The 22,793-nt window shown below is 42.5% G+C and overlaps 1 protein-coding gene across 1 annotated transcript; it reads left to right on the top strand.

Annotated features, from left to right (window-relative positions):
* The first annotated feature begins 5,424 nt into the window (after positions 1 to 5,424).
* On the top strand, positions 5,425 to 21,717 carry Zp2 (zona pellucida glycoprotein 2 (sperm receptor)). Its single transcript, XM_013011155.1, is given in 15 exon segments — positions 5,425 to 5,455; positions 8,756 to 8,834; positions 9,694 to 9,802; positions 11,871 to 11,875; positions 12,154 to 12,296; positions 13,433 to 13,510; positions 13,664 to 13,814; positions 14,596 to 14,669; positions 15,862 to 16,047; positions 16,704 to 16,820; positions 17,167 to 17,356; positions 18,771 to 18,906; positions 19,174 to 19,270; positions 20,178 to 20,255; positions 21,653 to 21,717. Coding segments are annotated over 15 exon segments (1,539 nt in total).
* Positions 21,718 to 22,793: the final 1,076 nt, after the last annotated feature.

Raw genomic sequence — 22,793 nt, 5'->3', positions numbered from 1 at the left:
ATCAGTGGGGGCACCAATTAGAATTGAAAAAGAACATGAGCCAGATACCAGTGGCTCATGCTTGTAATCCTAGCTACTCAGGAAGCTAAGATCTGAGGATCACAGTTCAAAGTCAGACCTGGCAGGAAATCTGTGAGAATTTTTTTGAGGGGGGTCAGTTGGGGCTTGCATTCTGGGCCTGAGTGCTGTCCCTCAGCTCTTCAGGCCAAGGGGCGTGCTCTATGTTTATTGGAAATAAGAGTCTCATGGACTTTCCTGCCTGGGCTGGCTTTGAATTGCAATCCTTAGATCTCAGCCTCTTGAGTAGCTAGGAGTGAGCCACTAGCGCCCAGCTCTGTGAGACACTTAACTCCAATTAACCACTAAAAAGACAGGAGTAGAGCTATGGCTCAAGTGGAAGAGTGCTAGCTTTGAACAAAGTAAGCTCGGGAACAGCACCCAAGCCTTGATTCAAGCCCAGGAACATGCAGTGGGGGAAGAAAAGGTACAAAGTGGAGCCCAGGAGAGCTGAAGGGGTTAAAGATGCATAGCAAAATTCAGTACACAAAACTTAATTGGATTCAAGTTTATGAAAAGAGAAGCAATAATTGATACTCTTGAGACACCTGGAGAAAATTGCATATGAGCAATATAGTACATGATACTGTGGAGTTACTAATTTTCTTGGGGTGAAAAGAGTATTGTTGATAGCACTGTAGAAATATGTCCTATTCTGGGACTGGGAAGGTGGCTCAGTGGTAGAGCGCTTGCCTTGCATGCATGAGGCCCTGGGTTCGATTCCTCAGCACCACATAAGCAGAAAAACAAATATAAAAAAAAAGAAATATGTCCTATTCTTACTTAACACTTGCTGAGCTATTTAGAAATACAATATCTACAACAGATGTTATTTGTGTATTTGTGCCAGGACCAGAGTTTAAACTTGGGCCCTTGAGCTCAGGGCTTTGTACTCAGTCTTTTTGCTCACTGCTGGCCCTCTATCACTTGAGTCACACCTCTAGTCCTGTTGGTTAAATGAGATACAATCTCTTGAGTTTTTCTGGTCGTGCTGGCTTTGAATCATGGCCCTTAGATCTCAGCCTCCTAAGTATCTAAGATTACAGTTATGAGTCACTAGAATCCAGCTAGAGGCCCAATATTCACAAATTACTTTTAAATGACTCTACCACAAAACATACTAAAAAACACAATACAACAAATGGCAAAGGGGTGTGGGATGTTAGTTGATACTGATGTTTATATTGCTATGAAAGTAGCTTCTAGATTTATTGAATTTCAAGTACTACCTGTGTGGCCTTGGTAGGGCCAAATGATTTTCAGGCCTTTTATGACTCATAGGCCAGATGTTCCCTGCCCTCAAAGACATACAAGGTGCTTTTCTTTTGCTTTCATGGGTCCAAAAGGGGATCAGTGCTTTTCAGTTGCTCAAGGCTAGTGCTTTGCCACATTAACCACAGTTTCACTTCCGGCTTTTTGCTGGTTAATTCGAGATCAGAGTCTCACAGACTTTCTTGCTCTAACTGACTTTGAACTATGATCCTCAAATCTCAGGATTACAGGCATAAACCACCAGTACCTGCACTTTTTTTTTTTTTTTTTTTGGTCAGTCGTGGGGCTTGAACTGTGGGCTTGGCACTGTCCCTGAGCTCTTCAGCTCAAGGCTAACACTCTACCTCTTGAGCCACAGTGCCACTTCCAGTTTTCTAGTGCTTTATTGGAGATAAAAGTCTCTCGGACTTTTCTGCCCGGGCTGGCTTTGAACTGTGATCCTCAGATCTCAACCTCCTGAGTAGCTAGGATTACAGGCATGAGCCACCAGCACCTGGCTAGTACCTGCACTTTTTGAGATGCCATAAATTCAGGGTTTTTCTATAAGTGCTTCCTACTTCCACAGTAGCCTAACTTTAATTTTATAAACTCTGAGATCACTGTGGAATGGCAACTTTTATTCCAAATAATTATTACAGGCTCCTGTTGTTCACTACTGCTAGATGGCTCATTAAACTTGGATCTGTCTAAAGATGTAGAGTGGAACACATTAATATTGCTAGATTAAAAAAAATCTACCATATGATGTTCAAGAACATTTCTCATTGACAGTCTTATTTTTCAAGTTAAGTTCATATTTGGTATTTGAAAGCTATTTTTATCTGTATTAGAATAACCTGGTAGAAGTTGCTAGATTTCTTACTTTATTATGGTGTTAAATTCTAATTAATGCCATCTTGTACTTTTTAATGCTAAGTAAAGCACAGCGTTTTAAAACAACTCTTCATCACACATATGCACACAGAAAATCAAAATGATTTAGAAAAAGAGGGCTTCAGGAGATCTAATTTCACCATAGACTTCTGTCTGCTATGAGTTTGGAAAATGTCATTGGGAAAGTCCTTAAATTTCTTTAGATTTAATCTTTACGATAGGGAGCTTGACTTTGGAAGCCTCATATTTGAAAACCATGCACTTGGACATTATATATTTAATACCATCGTATTTTGACCCCTGGGCCTTTGATTCTATAGCATCGCCAGGACACTAAGGTAGAACTCAGATTTGCTATTATTCTTCTTCTCACTTTAAAATCATTCTAATTGGGGCTGGGAAGGTGGCTCAGTGGTAGAGCGCTTGCCTGGCATGCCTGAGGCCCTGGGTTTGATTCTTCAGCACCACATAAGAAAAAAGCCAGAAGTGGCGCTGTGGCTCAAGTGGTAGAGCGCTAGCCTTGATCTGAAGAGCTGAGGGACAGCGCCCAGGCCCAGAGTTCAGGCCCCACAACCGGACCCCCAAAAAATAAAAAAAAATAAAAAATAAAATCATTCTAATTGGTTTTGCCACTAAATCCGCTCAATCAAAACAGAAGTTGACAAAGTAAAACAAAACCAAACAAATTAGGCATCCTCTATTTTCATCTCTGCCTATTCCCATTCTCAAGAAACAAAGCTAAGTAAATATTAAGTATAATTCACGCCAGAAGAGCAAGAATACAACCAAGCCAGAGCCCACAATGGTTGTAATGCTCAGCACAGTCACCTGGATTACTGGAACATCTGCACTGTCCCCTTTCCCAGGTGGCTCCACTTGCACTCTGGCAGAACCTTCTAGACTTTCAACACCAATGCACACTGATATACCCACATACAGACACACATACCTAGCTTTTCTTTCTTTCTTCCCTCCTTTCTTTTTTCCTCTTTTCCTTCCCTCCTTCCCTTCTTCCCTCTTTCTCTCCTTCCTCCCTCCCTCCCTCCCTCTCTCACTTCCTTCCTTCCTTCCTTCCTTCCTGTCTCTGTCTTTCTCTTTTTTAAAAGAGCAAAACATGCCAGCCACTGGTGTCTTACCTCTATAATCCTAGCTACTCAGGAGACTGAGATCTGAGGATCCCAGTCTGAAAAAGCCAGCCCAGGCAGAAAAATCTCTGAGACTCTTATCTGCCATTAACCAGCAAAAAGCCAGATGTAGCTAAAGTGGTAGAGTACCAGTCTTCAGAAAAGAGCTAAGGGACAGTGCCAAGGCCCTGAGTTCAAGTCCCAGTTCCAGCACCAAAAAACAAAACAATACTTTTATAATTGTGAAAAAATTAACACAATACTTAAGAGTTATGAGGATTAGGGGTGTAACTCAAGTGGTAGAGTGCTTACCTGGAGTTCAAATCTCAATACTGAAAAAAAGAAAAAAGATGAATTGTTTATAAGAACTCTCTTCCTGGGGCTGGGAAGGTGGCTCAGTGGTAGAGCGCTTGCCTTGCATACCTGAAGCCCTGGGTTTGATTCCTCAGCACCACATAAGCAAAAAGAAAAAAGCCAGAAGTGGCACTGTGGCTCAAGTGGTAGACCACTAGCCTTGAGCTGAAGAGCTGAGGGACAGCGCCCAGGCCCAGAGTTCAGACCCCAAGACTGGACCCCCCCCAAAAAAAGAACTCTCTTCCTTCTGATAGGTAGACAACTATGCAACGAAGCAACAACTGAACTAAATAGGACATGTGATCGTCATGTGGTTATAAATTACCAAAATTTAAAAGGCTCCTTGAAAAAAGTGTGGAAAATATACAGTTGAAAGAAATGCCAGGGGGGCTGGGAAGGTGGCTCAGTGGTATAGTGCTTGCCTTGCATGCCTGAGGCCCTGGGTTCGATTCCTCAGCACCACATAAGCAAAAAGAAAAAAGCCGGAAGTGGCGCTGTGGCTCAAGTGGTAGAGTGCTAGCCTTGAGCTGAAGAGCTGAGGGACAGCGCCCAGGCCCAGAGTTCAGGCCCCACAACCGGACCCAAAAAAAAAGAAAGAAATGCCAGGTTCCCCCCCTCCCCGCCCCAAGTAAACTATGAAGACTGTATTTAATTGTTCCTGTGTAGTGAAATGAGTTGCCATCTTATTACAGGGCAGCCATTTTCTTCCCATTTTTAGAGCCAGCTGCACCAAATGCATTCGTGTCCTTGTGAATGGATGAGGCGGAACAGAATCTTTTCTCCTCTCTATGGGCTGGAGTCATTGTCCCTGACTGCCCTGGGCACAGCAAGAGCTTGACTCAGGGGAAGCAGGTGAAGTTAATTCCTGGTACATGTACCATGTTAACAAACCACAGTGGACCTTCTCTTCTCATGCCTGCTCAGGGGCTCCGTGTGGCCCATCAACTTTCCAGAAGCCCCGGATTTGTATGGGAAAAGGCACAGTGTTAGGAAAGGTGAGACCTGGGGGCTGCTGAGCAGGCACGTCAACCCTTCACCTCTCGGATCAATTTCTCCACAGGCTTGAATCTCATCGCTACAATCCTTCTTCTTATGTCCTATTACCCACATGGTGGGAACAAACCTCCTTCATGTTTGTAAAAAGAGTGGCATTTTTTCGAAAGCACACTTAAAAGGAGTAGCTATTGCTATTATGTCTCTTAAACAAAACTCCTTTCACCATCCCTACTCCCAAATTTCCTTCTTTGTCTTCCCCAGTTCCGCTAAGGTAGTCTAATCAATCCATTCCCATTAAGAGGTTTCAACCATAGCAAACACTCATTTCCTCAGCTTCTTCCCTCCCTTCTAGTATATGTCAGATATAAAAATCACCTGTAGGAAGTGGAGGTGTGGTTCAAGAGATAGAGTATCAACCCTAAGTAGAAAGAAAATATCACCTGTAAGGATACCCCCAGAGTCAACTTAATAGCTGTTGGGCAGGACCTAGGTATCTGCAGTATCAATGAGTCTTAGGTGATCTTTTTGGTCATAAAGGCTGAGGAATCATTTCTCTAACCTACAATGATACTTCAGATGGCTGTAATAGAGTAAGATTACTCCTGGAATTATACCACCAACGCAACACCTAAACCAATCATTGCAAAATGTCACTCCATTCCTTGTGAAGAGTTTGAGAAGTGTATTCGCTTGTTATAGAACATGCATGAGCTGTGGACATGTAGATGTCTCAAAAAAGCAACGCGGGATGTTGAAAGGCTACACTAATCAGGTCTCAGGTAATCAAGAGTTCTCAACTTGGTCGTAACCAATTGTGAAAGCTTGTGCAAGTCGCTTCGCTTTGATTCCCACATCTGTAGATTCTTGAGCACTACAGCTTAGGCAAAGGTGTTTAGATCTCTATACCCTTTGGCCCAGGAAGTTGTACTAAGGGTTAACCAGGCTGCGGTCTAAAACCATTCATCCTATTGTTTATAATGATGAAGAATTGGAGACTATCTTAATATTCTTCAATAAAGGAAGAGTTAAGTAAATGGCTTAGTTGTTTAAGTCAGTATTAGCTGATTTATCTAAACATTGAATACTATTCAACTTTAAAAATGGTTAACGGAGATCTTTACATGTAATATGGAAATGTCATGATGTTGCAATAAGAAATTACAAGATAGTATTTAAAATTTACTCGTAGGTTTTCGTTTTGCTTTAAACTCTGTGTGTGTGTGTGTGTGTGTTGTTTCTAGAAAGTACAGTCACATACCTAAATGTTATCAATAGCAAGATTATGAGTGATCTTTACCTTTTTTTTTGGATCCTTCTTTTAATCTTCTGAATTTTTGTAGTAAGATTAAACTTTGATTGTGGAGATAATGCTTCAGTCATTAAAAAATTTTTTTTTCTGTACCAGTCCTGGAGTTTTAACTCAGGGCCTGGGTACTGTCCCTAAGCATTTATTGTTTGAGATTAGAGCTCTACCACTTGAGCCACAGCTTCACTTTTGGCTTTTTTGGTGGTTAATTGGAAATAGGAGTCTCATGGACTTTCCTGCCTAGCTGGCTTCAAACATCAATCCTTAGATCTCAGCCTCCTGAGTAGTTAGAATGACAAACATGAGCCACTGGTGCCCAACTTCATTTTATTTTTTTAAGTATTTCATGTACTTTGCCATGATGATGTCTAGCTTCCACCACAACCTGACTAGAAGTAAATAGAGGAAAAGTTTAACGATATGAATTAGAAATACCCCTTCCTCGATTATACCCTACTTCACTCTACATTGAAGTTAATTTGTTCGAAATATCTATTTTTTTTTGTCAGTCCTGGGGCCTGAACTCTGGGTCTGGGTGCTGTCCCTCAACTCTTCAGCTCCAGGCTAGTGCTCTACCACTTGAGCCACAGCGCCACTTCTGGCTTTTTCTTTTTCCTTTTTTTTTTTTTTTCACTTTCAGCCTTTTCTATTTGTGTGGTGCTGAAGAATCAAACCCAGAGCCCCATGCATGCGGGGCAAGCATTCTACTGCTGAGCTATCTTCCCAGCCCCTTGATCTAATTTTTTTTTCTCTCCAAAATTAAAGGGGAAATACTAAGTCTCTCGTCTGGAGCCCATTTCGGAGAGCTCTGGTCTTGTGCCTGATCTCACTCACTTCCCTAATCCCTCTGGCTCGGCCAGCTAGGGGACACGCAGCTCCAGGTGCCTTCCATGATAAAGAGGAGGGGTCAGGTCCTCTGTTGCTATAATACACAGCAGCCCACCTCTTTCCTGGTGGATTTGGTGATGCTTTTTTTTATTTTTTATCATGTTGTGCAGGAGAGAGGAGATTCTGGGAGTCCCCAAAGTTGCTTCAATGCAGGCTGGAGGTGAGGAATCATGAGAATAGAAGGAAGGAATATAATGGTTATTGGTTTTTGCCTATTCATTTTTTCTGAACTCATTCTCTATGTCCTCTTTTAGTACCTATAGGCCACTGTTTTACTTATTCACCCTGTGACTTCAGTGAACTCAATAACTCCTCACTTGGCCAATACCACCTTTCCAGGTAGTATTTTTTTTTTTTTTTTGGTGGCGGGGGAGGGTTAGGGAAGTCCCCGTATCAAGGACAACAGGTTTCAAGTAGCTTGCCTGCTCTACGCAGCCAATTCACTCCATTCTTTTTGTTGTCAGTCATGGGGCTTGAACTCAGGGCCTAGATGCTGTGAAAAGCTCAAGTACCTGGCCACTTTGACCCACAGCTCCACTTCCAGTTTTCTGGGGTTAATTAGAGTTAAGAGTCTCATGGACTTTCTTGCTCCAGCTGTCTTTGAACTGTGATCCTTAGATTTCAGCCTCCTGAGGATTACAGGTTTGAGCCATCAGCTCCTGGATCCCCACCCCATTTCTTACCCCTTGGTTAGGATTTTTCCATTGCCCAGTTATGGACTTCCTATGTCAGCTAAATGAAAGGGCTTGAAGGTCTTCTTGCCTTGCTTTGAAATTCCTCACTGCCTCAAGTTGATGGCATCTCCAAAAGAACAATCATACTAAGCCCCCATCTCTAGAAGCAGTAGTTTTCACTGAAAACAAATGCTTAAAGGAATGCATCAGCTGGGGCTGGGAAGGTGGCTCAGTGGTAGAGCGCTTGCCTCAGGCCCTGGGTTCGATTCCTCAGCACCACATAAGCAAAGAGAAAAAAGCTGGAAGTGGTGCTGTGGCTCAAGTGGTAGAGTGCTAGCCTTGAGCTGAAGAACTGAGGGACAGCGCCCAGGCCCAGAGTTCAAGCCCCACGACCGGACCCCCCCCCCCAAAAAAAGGAATGCATCAGCCTAATAAGCAAAATCATATATCTTTTGCCTCAAAGAATAAATTTCTCTTGAGACTTTACTCTGAGCTAGAAGTTCTAGAAAGGCAGATAGTGGCAGAATTTGGTCATAATAAAATGTGCCCTAACTGGGTGCCGGTAGTTTATACTTGTAATCCTAGCTACTCAGGAAGCTGAGATCTGAGAATCACAGTTCAAAGCCAGCCAGGGCAGGAAGGCTCATAAGACTCTTAATCTCTAATTAACCAGCAAAAAGCCAGAAGTGATGCCGTGGCAAAAAAGCTCAGGGACAAGGCCAGACTAGAAATTCAAGTCCTAGGACCAGCATACACACACACACACGCACACACACACGCACACACACACACGCACACACACACTGTGACCTAGGATTTAGGATTAAATTCATTTTTTCAATTTAGAAAACCCTGCAGAGAAAGCTTTGGTCCCTCAGTTCTTCAGACCTATCATTCTCACTTCCATCAGCCCTATTTCAAGGCTCTGATCTGGGTGCGATAGGCTTGCTTGTTAACCTAAAACATAGCTCCAGAAAGCTCAGGCTGGTTCATGGATACTGTCTCGATACAGTTAACTGATACCGTAATTCCCAGTATATTGTATACTACCGTATTTCTCAGCATGTTGCATTGTACTAGTTGTCTTACCAATTTAGCACCTGAGGTATCATAACCACTCCCAAGCAGCAGCATTCCATATGATTGCTGGTGAGGAAGAGTAGGAATCGTGTACCTACAGGATCCCAAATACTTTTTTTTTTTAATTTCAGCCTATATCAATTGCAGTGAAGATGGAATGACAGTGGATTCCCAAGCAGTGTTAGCGTGGACAAATGGCATGTATCCATGGTAGGTAGGTAACATGTTCTAGCTTATCTTGGCCCTAATTAGTAGAAAGCTTGTAGGTTCAGGGCATCCCTATTTTTCTGTGTACAAGGAGATGTCAAAATTTGGAGCAATAAGCATTTACTTTCTCTGTTGCTTTGGGGGTCCCCCAACTTGCATGATGCCACCAAGAGTGTCTTTTCTAGGAAGTGTCTTAGTCAGCCTCCCCTGGGAAGCTCGGACTATAAGTCTCAGAGCCTGGGCCTTATGATCAGTGTCTTATGGTCCCAAAGTGAACTACTTGATGTGTCTTAGGAATGGACGACAAGCCAGGTGCTGGTGGCTCAAACCTGTAATCCTAGCTACTCAGGAGGCTGAGACCTGAGAATCGAGGTTCAAAGTCACCTGGGCAAGAAACTCCGAGACTTTTTTGTTGTTGTTGGTCATGGGGCTTGAACTCTGGGCCTGGGTGCTGCCCCTCAGCTCTTCAGCTCAAGGTGAGTGCTCTACCACTTGAGCCACAGCACCACTTCCGGTTTTCTAGTGGTTTATTGGAGATAAGAGTCTCATAGCCTTTCTTGCCGGGGCTGGCTTTGGATGTGATCCTCAGATCTCAGCCTCCTGAGTAGCTAGGATAACAGGTGTGAGTCACCGGCACCCGGCCCATAAGACTCTTATCTCCAATAAACTACCAGAAAACTGGAGGTGATGCTGTGACTCAAAGTGATAGAGTGCTAGCTTTGAGTGAAAAAGCTCAGGGACAGCTCCCAGGCCCTGTGTTCAAGCCATGTGATCGACCAAAAAAAAAAAAAGTCTTGATACCTTTAGCAGACTCTATTACTCTATTATAGTATGTACTTGTCAACCATCCTCTGTCTAACAGGCTGTTTCCTGTAGATGCTTTTGGGGTTGAAATGCTGAACTGTACTTATGTCTTGCCCTCAGAAAAACCCAGCCTGAAGATTCCCTATGAATCCTGTACAGACAGACTGGTATGTAATCGTGTGTGTGTGTGTGTGTGTGTGTGTGTGTGTGTGTGTGCTGGTACTAGGGCTTGAACACAGGGCCTGGGCACTGTCCCTGCATGTTTGGCAAGAGCTTCCACTTGACTTGCACAACTCTACTTCTGGCTGGTAATTTTTATTAGAGAGAAGAGTCTCATGGGCTTTCCTGCTTGTACTAGCTTCTAACCATGATCCTCAGATCTCAGTCTTTTGAGTTGCTAAGATTACAGGTATGAGTCACTGGTGCCCGGCAGAAATTGCTTTGGAGTACTGACTGGGGAAGTGCTAGTAGATCTTGGAAATCAATTTTGTGGCAAGGATTTAATCTTAAGGGCAGAGCAGTGTTTCTCAGCCAGAGCGGTATTTTGTTTTTCCTCTAAGAGGACACAACTGGAGACATTTGTGGTTATCAAAACTGGGAGTGGTTCAGAGTTTGCTTCTGACATCTAGTGGGTGCAAGCCAATGGTGTTGGCAAATAACATTTAGTGACTCGGGATCCCACATAACAGGCAGTCAGGCCTGCACTGCGAGTGTTGACAGGTGCCTCTCAGACTGGGTTGTGCAGCCCTTGAGCCCTGGAAAATACTTTAAAGGTAAGGTCTCAAGCAAGTTGCCTAACCTTTCTAAGCTTCCATTTGTCTTTTGGAAAATAACCCAAAGCAAAAGCTCTCGTCTGAGCTATTTGTATGTGAAACCCTCCCTCACCCAATGTGAGATGGAAGGCTGGCTATTCTGGTGTTAACAACTGAAAAACCTCTAGCCTAAAATTAGGTGTTAGAAAGCAAATAGTAACTAAGCAATAAGGGTTTCTGTTGCCAAGCAACAGTATTACCCAAGCAGGATAGTTAAGAGTAAGGCAAACAACCTGTAACCATTTTCAAACTTTAGTGTTCAAAGAATCACTTGGAGGCTGGGGATTGGTAGCTCATGCCTATAGTCTTAGCTATGTGGCAGGGGAAGATCTGAGGATCAAGGTTTAAAACCACCAGAGGCAGAAAAACCTGAGAGATTCTTATCTCTAATCAACTGGCAAAAAGTTGGAACTGGATGTGACTCAAGAGTAGAGTGCTGGCTTTGAGGGAAAAAAAAAAACCAGCCCTTTGAGGAAAAAAAACCCACCAAATATAATAAATAAATAAATAAAGGATATTCACCTTTAAAAATAGGCCTCCTCTACTTCAAAGGATTTAGAATTGAATTCTTTTTTATTTTTGTTTCTTTATTTTTTTGTTGGTCATGGAGCCTGAACTCTGGGCCTGGGTGCTGTCCCTCAGCTCTTCAGTTTAAGGCTAGTACTTTACCACTTGAGCCATAGCACCACTTTCAGCTTTTTCTGCTTATGTGGTGCTGAGGAAGCAAACCCAGGGCCTCATGCATGCAAGGCAAGCACTCTACCACTGAGCCACCTTCCCAGCCCTAGAATTGAATTCTTTAGACTAGGGGTCTGCTAATTACAAACCCATGGATAGCCAAAATTGTGTGTGGCCTTTTCCCTAAATGCCCTTAGAATAATAATTTTTTTAAGTATATATATTTTTAATGCTATAGATATATGGGTCCAGGGCTAAATAAGTTAACTTTCTAACAACCACAAAAAGGATGAAGAATCTTGCTTCAGACTGAGTCCGCTGAGGTTAGAAGTAGCATCCAAGATGGCTGTGCCCAGAATCATGGCCGCTTCTTAACAGGTATATCTGAATAATCTGAGTAAAGGCCCCATAATCAGCTCCATCCAGTTTTACATCTAAACTAGTGTCTTACAGGCACTGGTGGTTCATGCCTGTCATCCCAGCTAATCAGGAGGCTGATAGTTTGAGGATCATGGTTTAAAACCACACTGAGCAAGAAAGTCTATGAGACTTGTATCTTCAAGTAACCAATAACAAAAACCCAGAAGTGGAGTTATGGCTCAAGTGGTAGAGTGCCAGTAGTTAGAGTGTTCCCTCTATCCTGGCAGGTAGTTGAGATGATTTCAGAAACTCTTTCAAATAAAAAAATTTACATGATGGTTCTTTTTTCTTTCCGTTTTCTTTCCCACTCGCTTGGCTGGTGCAGGTCAGGTATGAAAGTAGCTTTTAAATTACAAAACTTAGTAACATTTAAATCTGAGACTGACCATTTTAATCTGAGTAAAAAGAACATTCAATAGGGGCTGGTGGCATTGCTCAAATGGGTGAGCGCCTTCTTGTTGCTATTAAAAGACCCTGAGTTCACACATCAGCATGCCACCCCTTCCTCAAGAAGACAAACAAATATTAAGTAGACTATGATAGTTTCATGGTTAAGAGAGCACAAATCTTCTAAAAAAATTTTTTTTCTTTAACTTCATTGGTCCGAGATGGATTGTTAAAGTTAGTGATGGACCACAAGCTCAAATTCTATTCTTGAGGGATGCCCTAAGACAAGGGTTCAATCTTCTGCTTGATGGCCAAAAGATAACCCTCTATATGCCATACAATGCACTGGAATACCTCATATGTGGTAGGTCATACCTTTTTAAAAAAAATATAACCACAAAGGATAAGGCTATTATTCCTAACTCTAAGTATGATCTCAGCCATGTCTTCAACCCATTGAAGTATTTTTAATGTCATATCCTTCACTGGATACTGTACTCTTCACTGTACTGTACTAAGGATAAAATGGAGAACAAAACAGACAATGGTCTTTGCCCCCATCTGTTCTTTTCCTGTTCGATAAACTTATATATGCAGTATAATGTTGAATAAAGGTATTCTTTAAAGTCTCATGAATCAATATACTATGTTTGGATTGCATTGTCTTGTCTTTTTGTTTGTTTGTTTTTGTCGGTTGTGGGGCTTGAACTCTGGGCCTGGGCACTTTCCCTGAGCTCTTCAGCTCAAGGCTAGCACTCTACTACTTGAGCCACAGCACCACTTCCTGTCTTGTCTTTTTGATTTCCAGTGAGACACTATAAAGTACAGACCTGGGCTACATAACAAAGCTTAGGTCATGGCAGACCATATGAGTAATCCCATTAGATAATTGTCTAGTATTTTGTTACCATAGTAACCCCATAGTGCTTGTAACGATCCTGGTCAAAACAAAACTACAATGCCAACACATAGAGCTCATATAGTCATGTACGTGTATATAATAATAATCATGTACAATAGGTATATAGTAAGTGATACTATGATTTATGTAAGCACAGTAACTACACAATAGTAAATCTGTCTAATGATACATTTCTTAGACCACAGCTTTGTTAAGTGATGTGTGAATGAACTCTTGGCAAACCTCAACACAAAAGTACTCAAATTTTAGCCACTTAAATAAGAGCAACTCTGTCTTTCATCGAGTAGAATCAAGAATGTGGAGTCCTATAAACATTCTGACCACTGATACTGTGTAATAGTCATGGCAGACCAGCTCTTGCTCATCTCCTTCTAGAAATGATCAGTGACGAGCCTTAAACTCCTAGACAAGACTGGAGGACAAGACTGGGAATCTAGCATGATAATGATTGGCCCAAATGCCTGCATTTCCATTGCATCAAAATGATTCCCAGTGATTGAGCATATGCTTGGCCTGTTGGTTCTTATTGGTTAGAGAGTCAAGTAAACTGATAGCTTCAAAAATACTGTTCCTACAAGCAAGGCAACAGTCACTTCTACCCGGTAGAAGTGTGACTCCTGCTCAGAAGATCATCTTCTTATCAAAAGCTGTGTGTGTGTGTGCGTGTGTGTGTGTGTGTGAGAGAGAGAGAGAGAGAGAGAGAGAAAGAGAGAGAGAGACAGATCCCAGGAAACTCTAACTTCAGCAGTGGGAAACAATATTTTGGGGGCTTAAACAAGGCTGGTAATGGGCGTTCTATCATTCCTTCCTTCCAGAGCCTTCTATGGCTTGTAATGCCATATACACGACTGTCACCATACCAGAATTTCCAGGGAAGTTAAATACCCCTCTGAATCAACTTCATGATAACAGGCTCAACAGAGAAGCAACAAATGCAGCAAAACTCTCCTCAAAACCAAGGTGTGTTCCATTATCAAATGCTGCACTCCTATAAAAGTCCAATGTGAGATATTCTCTTACCAATTACCTACTACAGCTGATGTTGATCTGACAATGAACTCTTACAAGTGCAACAGACTTAAAGCTTTAAGACCTCCCTTGATCACTTACATTTAAGTCAAGTTCTCTGCAATGCCAGAGTCTTTAACTTCTACAATGGAAAATTCCTAATTTATTTTTCCATTTCACTTGACAAATACAAGCTGCTTGTCAGCCATCGAATGAACTGATTGGATCAGGCTGTCCTAGTTTTAGTAGACCAAACAAAAGGGTCCCATACTGTTCTCAATTGAGAACAGCTTTGACTGATGCCAGGGACAGCAGAGAATAATATGTCAGAGTGTGTTTTACAATGGCATTTTGTAACATCTGTAGTCTCCGTTGGATTTCTACTTGGTTTGGCAGGATATCCCACTCTTCTTTGGAATTTGATCTGTTCATTCAAGCTTTAGTGCCTAGCAGTACAAAGAGCATAAAGGGCTGGGTACTCGAGGTCATGAGTTTAAAGCAATACATTTCCTGTCTAGGGAAGCATCCTGATCTAGGGAAGAGATAGGGTCTCTTGTTTGGGCTTAGGGGGAAACTAGATAAGTCTGAAGTGTGCCCTGAAAATATCCAGTGGACTTCCTTCCTGCTTCCTGCAAGAGCTCTGGGCTCCAGACTGGCTGCAGCTGCTAATTGACATTCTTCTCTCATTTCAGTTCTTGGAAAAATGCCTATTCAATCAGTTGTTCTTCACTAGGCTGACCTTTTATTTCCTATGGGATATGGTATCCATGGTCCTTGACCCCGAGTATGAGTCGCTGATTTCTATAGGTAAAGTTATTTTATTTTAAAATATTACTCGGTCTCCCTCCCCCCCTTTACTCTTGAGCTTATGGGAAAATGTATAGAAGTTCAGATTCTAATCACTGTTTGTAGACTACGGTCAGAAACTTTAGTCTAATTGCTAGCATGAGGACCAAAGTATTTTATTGAACATTTGTGCAGGCAAGGTGTTACTATAATTGTCATTTTAAATTTACCTGGATATATTGGCTTAGAGATCTGAGCCTCCTATGCAGGCAAGATGCCTCAATTCTTGTTAGAGTAGCAGAAAAGCTTAAAAGATGTTCCTCCCAATTCATATAGATCACCCCAAAAGAATATGGAAGACTGTTCTAGCCCAGCCTTGGCCTTTGGCCTTCGTGTTTTTGTTTACACCTCTGGTCTACACCAGGTCAAGCCAAATCGAAAATTAGTTTATCTGCCAGACATTGGTAGCTCACCAGTAATCCCAGCTACTCAGGAGCCTGAGATGTGAGATTTCAGTTTGATCCAGACTGGGTAGGAAAGTTCATGAGACTATTATCTCCAATTAATGAGCCAAAAGCCAAAGGTGGAGCTGTGGTTCAAGTGTTAGTGTGCCAGCTTTGAGCAAAAAAAAAAAAAAAAGCTCAGGGGCAGTGTTCAGGCCCTGCTCCATACCAGTACACACACACACACACACACACACACACACACACACACACACAATTATCTCCTCAAACAACTAGGGCTTTGAGAATATAGATTAATCATTTCTTATCAAAATGCTTAGGAACTTAATCATTCCTTACCAAAATACTTAGGACCTCAGTATTAGGTTTCAGAGCTATTTTGGATCTTGTAATACTTTGCATAGATATCACCAGTTGAGCAACCCTAACTCTTACATCCAAAATTAATTTCACGTTGGCCACATCTGATTCTTAAACCAGCCCCTCAGCAGAATTTCTCGATGGCTCTTAACCCTCTGTAGTTCTTGTCTCTATAATCCCTTCTCTTTCACCTTTGGGCTGTACACAGAGACTTAACTGTTATTCCCTGTTGCTCATGCTGCTTATCAGGCTATTTCCCAAACAAAAAAGAAAAATTCAGGCAATTTCTAGTACCTCCAGATAAAATTAGTTGCTCCAACTCCAAATACTTGAAGGTTGGCAGCTCTCCCAAGGTAGACAAATTGCTTGTCCTTGCTCTCTAATTGCAGGGTTGTTGTGTCCCCAGGATGGGTTGATGGCCTTTGAAGTCTACAGCCATCAAACAAAACCAGCTCTCAACTTGAATATCCTAACGATGGGAAATTCATGCTGCCAGCCCATGTTGAAAGTTGAGTCTTGGAAGCTGGTACAATTTTACATACCCCTGAATGGATGTGGAACCAGACTTAAGTTAGGTACTACCAGTTGGTAAGAAGCTCAAGATTGCCCTATGAATTAACTAGGTGTAACCTACTTTGCTTCAACATTTTCTTTTTTCAGTTTAAAAATGATAGTCATCTACAAAAATGAAATACATGCTCTCCAAGCAAAATGTGAAGAGACAGCAAATTGCTACTGAAAAAAAAAACCCAACCTAGGTTAGATTTAAAGAATTTGTTGACACAAAATCCTTTTTTGTTGGTCATGGGCCTCGAACTCTTCAGCTCTTCTGCTCAAGGCTAGCACTCTGCCACATGAGCCACAGCGCCACTTCTGGTTTTCTGGTGGTTAATTGGAAATGAGTCTCACAGACTTCCCTGCCTGGGCTGGCTTTGAACCATGATCCTCAGATCTCAGCCTCCTGAGTAGCTAAGAATACAGGTGTGAGCCACCCGCACCTGGCAAAAATTTTTTTAGCCAGTGCTGGGGCTTGAACTCAGGGGCTGGGCAATGGTCCCTAAGCTTCTTTTGCTCACTTGATCCACAGAACCACTTCTACCTTTTTCTGTTTATGTAATACTGAGGAATTGAACCCAGGGCTTCATGCATGCTATAGGCAAACACTCTACCACTAAGCCACATTCCCAGCCCAACACAAAATTTTTTATCACTCTCCTCTTGTTACAGACAGTGAAGTGCCATTACAAAAGAGACAACATAATGCTGAATGCCCATGTCCTCAACCTGCCTGCTCCACTGGCCTTTGTGAAGCCAGGTCCACGTGTGTTGATTCTTCAAATTTACCCAGGTAGGAGGTTGCAATTTAAAAGATATTTGATGGAGCCCTGGTGGCTGACACTTGTAATCCTAGCCACTCAGGAGGCTGAGATCTGAGGAAGCCAGCTGGGGCAGAAAAGTCCATGAGATGCTTATCTCCTAATCAACCATCAGAAAAATGGAAGTGGAGCTGTGGTTCAAAGTGATAGAGCACTAGCCTTGAGCGGAAAAAGCTCAGGGACTGCATCCAGGCCCTGAGTTCAAGGCCCACAACCTACCAAAAGGTATTTGGTTCAATCCTTTGGGGGTTCCCCCCCAAAATGAATGTTGCAACTAGTACCTACTCACATCCAGAAAAGTTCTCTGATCTATTTCAGATGAGTTCTACTGACAAGCTTACAGGAGGAAGGAGTTCTCCATGGTGAGGTACCCCCGCCAACTGATCTACTTGGAAGTCAAAATTCTCAGTAGGGCGGACCCCAACATAAAGCTGGTCTTGGATGACTGCTAGGCAACATCTAAAGAGGATCCAGCCTCTCTCCTCAAGTGCTGCATTGTGGTGGATGGGTAGGTACTCTCACGCTAGAGGGTTGCTCAGTGAATCCATCAAAACTTGGCTGGTGATGAGAGAATAAACCCTCTTGGGACTTAGAGAAGGTTTAAGCCATACAAGCTCGTCATCTGCTCTTGTTAGTCACTGGCCCCGTGATCTAATCAAATGGTCCACACTGTTTTCATGTTGTGGTAGAATCTTAACAGGAATAGGCTTGAGTCTGGCTCTTCTACTCTATCTCTATCAGGAGACAAAGGGACTTCTGGCCTTATCTATTTACTGAACACCTGCCATCTAGCAGGCATAGAGTTATATATTCCACATCCAACTGAGCCTTACCCCCCTAGGAAGAAGGCTCTAGCCATCTTCATGAAGAAACCCAAACTGAACTACTTAACTGCCTAGCTAAAAGCAAGGCCTTGTGGTAGAGCTGAGCTTAAAATTTCCACTTGATTCTAAAAATTACAATGCCATGGGGTTGTAACTATACCAGCACTTGGACATAGTGTTCGTCCTCTTGGCTCTGTGGTGCTCTCTCCAGGGGTTTGTACAGGCACAGAACTGTACCTTGCCTTTCTTTTTTTTTCTTCATTTTTTGCCAGTCTTGGGGTTTGAACTCAGAGCCGGGGCACTGTCCCTGAGCTTCTTTTGCTCAAGGCTACTGCTCTACCACTTGAGCAACTGCGCTACGTCTGGTTTTTTTCTGTTTGTGTGGTACAGAGAAATCACAGCTGGGGCTTCATGCATGCTAGACAAGCACTCTACCACTGAGCCACTTTCCCAGCTGTACCACGGCTTTCTTGACCATGTAGAAAAGGGTTGCTAAGCTCCTAGCCTCCAGGTACTTTCCTGTCTCCAGATCATTCACACAGCTCATTCCTTCACCTTCTGAAAGACTTGCTCAAACATACCTTGACTCATGATCCCTTACCCTGGTCTAACTCTTCATGCTTTGGTACTTACTGCCTAACATACTATATTTTGTAGCATCACCCCTGCTAGCATGTAAAACAGTCGTAAGGATGTATTCCTCTTCTTCTATCACTTATAGTGATACTAATATATATTATGTGCATGGTGGCACTATATGCCATGGCTAAATCACCATATATATTATATGACATATTATATATATGAGTATCCCAGGCAGTACAATATAATATAGGCATTCATACTAGCAGAAATAAGCCAGTCTTCTGAAGTGATACACATACAACTTCATATCTTTTGAATTCAATTGGCAAACAAATGTGTTACTACTACATGTACAACTTGATTTCATGGGTATTGGACAGATGGGAATAGAAAGATATATAATAAAAGCAAAGGTAGCTGTAGAAGGCAAATATGTTCCTCATTGTGAAGCTGTCACATGTCACATTTGGGAAAATATATATGACTATTCTTCTCCCTATGTCTGATTGACAGCTGTGAATATAACCTGGACAACTACCAAACCCCCTTCCATCCCATTGCATCCTTGGTGGCCCATCGTGATCACTACCAGAGGTTTGATGTGAAGACCTTTGCCTTTGTGTCAAAGGCTTGGGGACTTGCTACCCTGGCAAGTGATCCATAGTCACCAGGGCTGGGTGCTTACACCTGTAATCTTAGCTACTCAAGAAGCTGAGATAGGAGGATCATGGTCTGAAGTATAACCCAGGAAGAAATGTCCAGCAGTCTCTATCTCCATCCAATTAATCAGCAAAAGAAGCCAGACTAGAGGAGTAGCTCAAGTGATAGAACATCAGCCCTGAGTGAAAAAACAAAGAAAGAGGCCTAAGTTGAAGGTGAGTGCTTTGCTTCCACTTAACTCCTCTTCCATTTCCAGGTCTACGTCCACTGCAACGCATTAATCTGTAATCGCCTCTCTCCTGACTCGCCTCTGTGTTCTGTGACTTACCCTGCCTCACCACGGGCCAAATGAGGTAAAAAGTCCCAACCCCTCCCACTGTGAGCCTTACTGAAAGCCAGTCTCAAATCTTCCAGCCCCAAAGAATTTTAAGGATGGATACAACTTGTCCATCATTTAGTCCTAAGAGACTCTTAGGACTAAGAGAGACTCTTAGGACTAAGATTCTTTTTCTCAAAGTATTGTTATTATAAAGTGCTAGAAGGGTTGCAGTTATGTAAGTTGGGTAATGAGTACATGTCTTTTTGGACGATGTCCTCCCTTTCCCTTACTCCCAATTTTCCCCTCTCATCCCCACCCACAAATTATATAGTTTATTTTCAATATAGTGTCTAGTGAGTACCACTGCTGCATTTGTTCACCCTTTGTCCCACCATATCTGTGTTCCCTTTACCCTCCCAAAGACAGATAAATGAACAAGACAAAAGGAAAGAAAACAAAAGGCCCTCGTTGCCATTTCCTGAAGTTCATTTCAATAAATACTAGTTTATGTGATCAGAAGTGCATGGGCATTGCTCCTTTTGTGTTCCTTCCCAGAGAGTATCCGCCTTTGGTCTCACTGTGTGCGAATGTCCCAGTATATTTTAGATCTAGCTTCTGCATGTAAGAGAACACATGCACTGTTTCTCTGAACTTGCTTACCTCACTTCACATGATTTGTTCTAGAGGACTGAGATTCTTAGCCCAGTCTTTATCTAGTACCAAAGTCCTAAGTCTGAGAGGGGCAGACTCTTCTATGGACTCGATTCTTGGAGAATGTGTCCCACTTTTACAAAGGCTATACCACCCAGTCCTGCACAAATAGATCTATAGACATGAAGGAGCAAGACATTCCATAGACCATCTGTTCTGAAGATTCCATCACCATTATTAAACTATTCTAGACATCAAACACCACCTTGCTCATCTGTCTCCAGCCACAGGAACCACTGAAGAGGACAAAATAACAGTCAGTCTCCCAGGACCCATTCTCCTGTTATTGGGTGGCTCTTCACTCCGAGGTATGGCTACAGACCACAGGGTACTTGTTGAACTAGAATTCTTAACCTGGGCTACAATAGGCTTTTTTTGTGCCAGAAGTTTAATGCTTATATGTAATACATGTTCATTATAAACCCAAACAAAAGAATAAACAATGCCTTTCTTCAAGTCTCTTTTATAGCCTCCTAGAAAGCTGACCTAAGTGAGATCATATATGAATTTATTGTTCTACAACTTGGTTGTTTGTTTTAGCACACCTTACATATGCTTAGCCCACCTCACTTAAAACTGCATAGAAGCCTGGTGCTGGTGGCTCACACCTATAATCCTAGCTACTCAGGAGGCTGAGATCTGAGGATCATGGTTCAAAGCCAGCCCAGGCAAGAAACTCCATGAGACTCTTATCTCTAATAAACCACTGGAGAACCAGAAGTGGCACTATGGCTCAAGTGCTAGAGCACTCGCCTGGAGCTCAATTGTGCAGGGACAGCGCCCAAGCCCAGAGTTCAAGCCCCACAACTGACAAAAAAAAAAAAAAAAGAACTGTATAAAGTCACATTGCTCTACCTTAGTCATAGTCCTCATTCATATCTCATTTACAACATCTTGGTTACTTCTGCTTTCATGCTTGATGTTAATATTGCATTTTTTGGTGCTGATTATTTTATTTGTTTAAAATTTTTCTGGTGCTGGTCTTGGGGCTTAAACTTAGGACCTGGGTGCTATCCCTGAGCTTTCTTTGCTCAAGGCTTGAGCCACAGCTCTACTTCTGGCTTTCTGATGGTTAATTGGAGATTAAAGTCTTATGGATTTTCCTGGCCTGGTTTTGAACCAAGATCCTCAGATCTCAGCCTTTTGAGTAGCTAAGATTACAGTTATGAGCTACCAGCACCTGGCTTATAGCTAGATCTTAAAGAGGATCTTTATTGCTTACTATACAAACAATTAAAGGCAATCCTTGGACTGGTCAAAAAGCATGGGCAACTTTTCTGCTACACTTGTCTATATTACGTCAGCCTTCCATGATCACCTCATACCTCACCCCACACAACCTTCACTCTGGGCTTAGAATGTGGAATTAAACTACCTTAAATCCCAGCAACCTCACTCAGGCGATAGGTGTGTTAGCATTAGGATGCTGGAGTAAACTAAGACAAGGCCCTTGAGAGGTGTTAGCCCATCTGGCTTGAACGGGGAAGAGGGGTGGGAGGGGAGGGGGGAACCAAGTAGAAAGGTAGGTAAAAACAGTGAGGAGCCAGTGGTGTTGAGGTTGTTTATAGAGTTGAAGGCCACTTGCTGTTGCAAATTTTCCAAAGTAATTCACCCAGGCCTAATGTCACATCCCTGGAGAAGACTGTAGTCTTCAGAGTCCTTTCAACAGAACCATAAAGACTTGAATTGTCTGTTTCCTTTGCAGATGTTGAAGATTCCAGAACTCACAAGATTGCTGGAGATGTTGCTTCTAAAATAGAGGCTGCCTGATTGCCTGTGTGGGTTTGGCTGGTACTGTAAGTGTTATCTTGTATCTGAGTGTGAAAGAGCCATGAGGAGGACTTACTAATGGAACTTGCAAATAGAGTTCTTAAAGTAAACTTTCGCTTTCTACTTTCTCTTGCCTTGTAAAGATTAGGTGGTGCTACAGATTGTTGCAGTCATTCTTTAGAGTGTCTGAAAGCTTATCCAGAATCTTCTGGGCAGTTTCAGCCTCTGTGTTTGAGAATAGGAAAGCTTGTAGCTTGTGTTGTTGTCATTTGGCCATTACTGATCCCTCAGTCCTATTCTTGAATCCTTTGCCACTCATTCAATGGAGTGAGTTTTAGCTATACCCCAACTATGGGGGTACACTTTAAGTCTAATATTGTTTTATCACTAAAACAAGTCTAATATCTCCACTAAAATAAGATCAGGGGTCAGAAAGCCATCTGCCATATCAGCTTTGTCACTAGAACAAAATATCTGACACAGGCTACTTACAAAGTAGGAATTGCTTCTTTTTCCCCTCAGTTATGGAGGCTTAGGTCCAACGCTGTTTAGCCCTCCTGGATTGGATCTATAGTGACTGAGGTGTGTGACCCGGAAGTGAATGTCAGACAGGTGATCACATCCGAAGCTAAGGAACAGATCAGGCCCTGGGGTCTCATCATTTCCATTAGGACCACCAGCCCCAAGGACCAAAGAACAGTCTAGGAAGCCCCATTTCTTAAAGGTCCACAGGATCTTTCCATAGCAGCACTCCAAGGACCAGGTCTTTAATACATAACTCTGGGGGACATTTATCCAAAACATATGGAGATTTAGAACTGTGTAGGCAGCATAGGGAAAGACAAGAGGATCAGGGCTGGTGCAGAGGGAGGAGGCTGAAGCCCATGGATCAGAGCCAGCCTGTCTGTGCTCTGAAGTCAGGGATCCAATGAAGTTACTGTCAGGAGTCCATAAACATCACACCATCCAATCTGGGAAGGTCAGGACTTTCTTCTTCCATTATGTTCTTTAAATATCTCCGACTGTGATAAAAATTCATAGGGGGTAAAATTCCAGTGTGTGTGTATGTGTGATAT

Source organism: Dipodomys ordii, unplaced genomic scaffold (assembly GCF_000151885.1).
Source record: "Dipodomys ordii isolate 6190 unplaced genomic scaffold, Dord_2.0 Scaffold14, whole genome shotgun sequence".
Taxonomy (NCBI): domain Eukaryota; kingdom Metazoa; phylum Chordata; class Mammalia; order Rodentia; family Heteromyidae; genus Dipodomys; species Dipodomys ordii.
Note: the sequence above shows the minus strand (reverse complement) of the source record. Positions and strands in the feature narration are given on the sequence as shown.